General features: G+C 49.0%; 1 protein-coding gene across 1 annotated transcript; it reads left to right on the top strand.

The window, feature by feature from the left end:
* The first annotated feature begins 396 nt into the window (after positions 1-396).
* LOC101942076 (olfactory receptor 4D5-like) lies at positions 397-1955 on the top strand. Its single transcript, XM_008174978.3, has 2 exons — positions 397-1304; positions 1874-1955. The coding sequence occupies exons 1-2, from the start codon at positions 397-399 to the stop codon at positions 1953-1955; spliced, it is 990 nt and encodes a 329-aa protein (XP_008173200.3).
* Positions 1956-3529: the final 1574 nt, after the last annotated feature.

Here is a 3529-nt window from a genome sequence, read left to right as displayed (position 1 = left end):
TGCAGTGATGCTCAGCCTGGCCACGCCTCAGCTCCTTGTGGAACTGGACCCGACGTGCCGTGCCCAAGGTCACAAAGCTGGGCTATAGCAAAGCTGAGGACTGAGCCCAAGTCTCCTGAACCTTATTTCCAAGGCTAAGGAGCAGCTCCGTAGCTGGGGTTAATTGGCATCATTCCCTTGACTAGGTAACCTCAAGAGGTGGCTTGTTCGTTCCACCAGGAGTGCCTGAGTAAGAGGTGAGGGCCAGGTTTTAAAGGCATTGAGGCATCTGGGTGTCTGGCCCTCAGTAATCACTGAGTCAGGGTCTCAGCACTTGTTTCTTTATCCCTTCCCATTAATATCCCTGTTATTATCCCCAGGGCCCCAGGGTCTGTGTGTAACGCACGAGCTGCCTCCATGGAAGAGGGGAACCGCAGCACTGTGACCGAGTTTGTACTCCTGGGACTGACCAAGTCCTCGGAGCTCCAGCTCCTCCTATTTGTCATCTTCCTGGCTGTGTATGGCGCGACGGTGCTGGGCAACCTCCTCATCGTGGTGCTGGTGGCTTGTGAGCCACAGCTCCACACCCCCATGTATATGCTGCTGGGGAACCTCTCCTTTCTGGATTTCTGCTACTCCTCTGTCACTGCTCCCAATTTGCTAGCAGGCTTCCTCCTTCAGGCTCAGACCATCTCCTACAGGGGCTGCGTGGCCCAGATCTTCTTCTTCCACTTCATCGGGGGCATCAAGATCTTCCTGCTCACCATCATGGCCTACGATCGCTATGTGGCCATATTCCACCCGCTGCGCTACGTGGCCATCATGAACCAGGCTGTGTGTGTGGGGCTGGTGGGGGCCTCTTGGGTAGGCGGCTTCATCCACTCCATCATCCAGGTCTCCATCATTGTCCAGCTGCCCTTCTGCAGCCCCCACGAGCTGGACAACTTCTACTGTGACGTGCCCCAGGTAGTCAAGCTGGCCTGTGTTGACACCTTTGCTGTGGAGCTGCTGATGGTGTCCAACAGTGGCCTGATGACTCTCCTGGGCTTCCTGGTGCTGCTTGTATCCTACTCTGTCCTCCTGGCCAAGCTGAGCACACGCTCCAGTGAAGGGCGTGCCAAGGCCCTCTCCACCTGCGCCTCCCACCTCACCGTGGTGACCCTGATCTTTGGGCCTTGCATATACATCTATGCCCGGCCCTTCCGCTCCTTCCCCATGGACAAGGCCATCTCTGTTCTCTACACGGTTGTCACCCCAGTGCTGAACCCCATCATCTACACCCTGAGGAACAAGGATGTGCAGCTGGCCGTGAGGAAGCTCAGGAAGTTACATTTGTGACACTGGGTTGGGGCAGCAGGAAAGGGATGGGATTTTCCATCACACCTTCCCCCCCTCCCCCTCCCCGGTGCATGTGGAAATACACCTGGAATAGGGGCAGCACTTGGGAACAGAACTGCTCCAACTTGTCCCACAGCAGTTCCAGTGCTGCCCCTAGTAGATGGGACACGGAGAAGGGAAGTCAAAAATGTAACCAAAGTGCCAGGGGGAGACTGGATTTTGGGACTGAAGCTGATCCAAGTTTTCACCCTCCTAAATGGAACTGGGACTTCGTTGTATGCTATTGGCTCTGTACAGTGGGGGTGCAGGTGTTGTACCCTATTGGTTAGAATTGAAATTGCATCAGCCTGTGTCATAGAATCATAGAATATCAGAGTTAGAAGGGACCTCAGGAGGTCATCTAGTCCAACCCCCTGCTTAAAGCAGGACCAATCCCCAGACAGATTTTTGCCCCAGATCCTTAAAAGGCCCCCTCAAGGATTGAATTTACAACACTGGGTTTAGCAGGCCAATGCTCAAACCTCTGAGCTATCCCTCCCCCAGAGAGGTCTTCCAGGAGGTATATCAACTCATCTAGATATTTGCCTAGTTTTACAACAGGCTACATAAAAAGCACTGGCAAAGTCAGTATGAACTAAAACTTCATAAAGACAATGACTTGTTTATACTGCTCTATATACTATACACTGAAATGTAAGTACAATATTTATATTCCAATTGATTTATTTTATAAATATATGGTAAAAATGAGAAAGTCAGCAATTTTCAGTAATAGTGTGCAGTGACACTTTTGTATTTTTATGTCTGATTTTGTAAGCAAGTAGTTTTTTAAGTGAGGTGAAACTTGGGGTATGCAAGACAGATCAGACTCCTGAAAGGGGTACAGTAGTCTGGAAAGGTTGAGACCCACTGTTCTAGAGTGGAGAGTCCCTACTGGCTGGGGTGAGAAGTGCTCCTCCATATATCATGGGCCCTACAGTGCACAGGTTGAAGTGGCTGAGTCTGGTTATTTTTGCATCCATCTGATTTGGCTACTAGCCCACAGCTTTCTGGCAGGTTCTGGAATGAAGCATGCTCAGCCACAGTGACATCTTGCCAGGGGAGAGATTTATTACAGTATTGAGATGTAGGGTGTAAGTCTTGAAAGAAGACTAAGGGAGTTAAGTGTCCAAATCTCATTGGCTTTGGGGTGTCTCACTCCCTTGGGCTCCTTTGAAACTATCAGACTTAATCTCTCTGTGACTCAGATTCCCCATCTGTAAAATAATCTTTCCTTTGTCCTGTCTATTAAGATTATAAACTCTCCAGAGCAGGGACCATCCCGCATTGTGTGTCTGTGCAGTGCCCAGCACAATGGGGGCCTGATCTCAGTCGGAGTCTGTGCAGTGCCTGGCACAATGAGGGCCTGCATTCTTTGTTCCTACTACTACTACTACTAATAGAAGAAGAAGATGTAGGAGTAGTACTAGGATCCCTTAATAGGAGTTTGCAGACCCTATACTTGTACGGCTGATCCTGACTTATTCAGCTCAATAGGATTATGTCATCAACTTCAAGTACAGCAAGAAGGGGCCCCAAGGGAGTAATTATTTGTCCCAGTAAAGCAATAATTTATAGGTAATAGTTTTATTTTGGGGATATTATAGCATGTTCCTGAAAACTCTCCTCTCTTCTGATTTACCCTTACTTATGGGAGAAGTCCCATTTACTTAAGATAGATTACTTGCATAAGTAAAGACAGATTGCATGAGAAAGGGTTTGCAGAATCTGGATCTTTGTGATGTGACAGAGGTATGCTTATTCAGAAGAGATTCTGCTGCCACACTGGTGTAAATTCAAAGAAACTCTATTGCTCCTACACTTACTTATTCTAGTGTCATTCTATTGACACTAGTAAGGGTTACTCCTGATTTACACCACAGTGAGTGAGAGGGGAATCCGACCCATTGACTTACGGGATCAGCCCGTCCACCCATTTCCTAGTAGCCGTGGATTCCATTTCAGGGAACCAGTCCAAAAAGTGGCTCTAATAGTTGCTTTTTCAGCAGCATGCTCAGAATGGGAAAACACTGAACTAATCTTGGAGCATGAGCTCCCCTTTGAACCCAGCTGGTGGCACCAATGGGTGAAGGCTGAAAGGTGGAAGCGAGTAGCAGATGGAGGAAGCTTGCCCTGTGCTGCGTGTTGGGAATCCCTCATTCACCGGCTGCTG

This window comes from Chrysemys picta, chromosome 12 (assembly GCF_011386835.1).
Source record: "Chrysemys picta bellii isolate R12L10 chromosome 12, ASM1138683v2, whole genome shotgun sequence".
In the NCBI taxonomy this organism is placed as follows: Eukaryota; Metazoa; Chordata; order Testudines; family Emydidae; genus Chrysemys; species Chrysemys picta.
Note: the sequence above shows the minus strand (reverse complement) of the source record. Positions and strands in the feature narration are given on the sequence as shown.

Excerpts from the sequence above, each read along its gene's own strand:
- LOC101942076 (XM_008174978.3), top strand. The coding sequence starts at position 397 with ATGGAAGAGGGGAACCGCAGCACTGTGACCGAGTTTGTACTCCTGGGA. Across the intron at positions 1,305-1,873 it reads GCCGTGAGGAAGCTCAGGAA|GAGGTATATCAACTCATCTA; the intron begins GTTACATTTGTG and ends GAGGTCTTCCAG.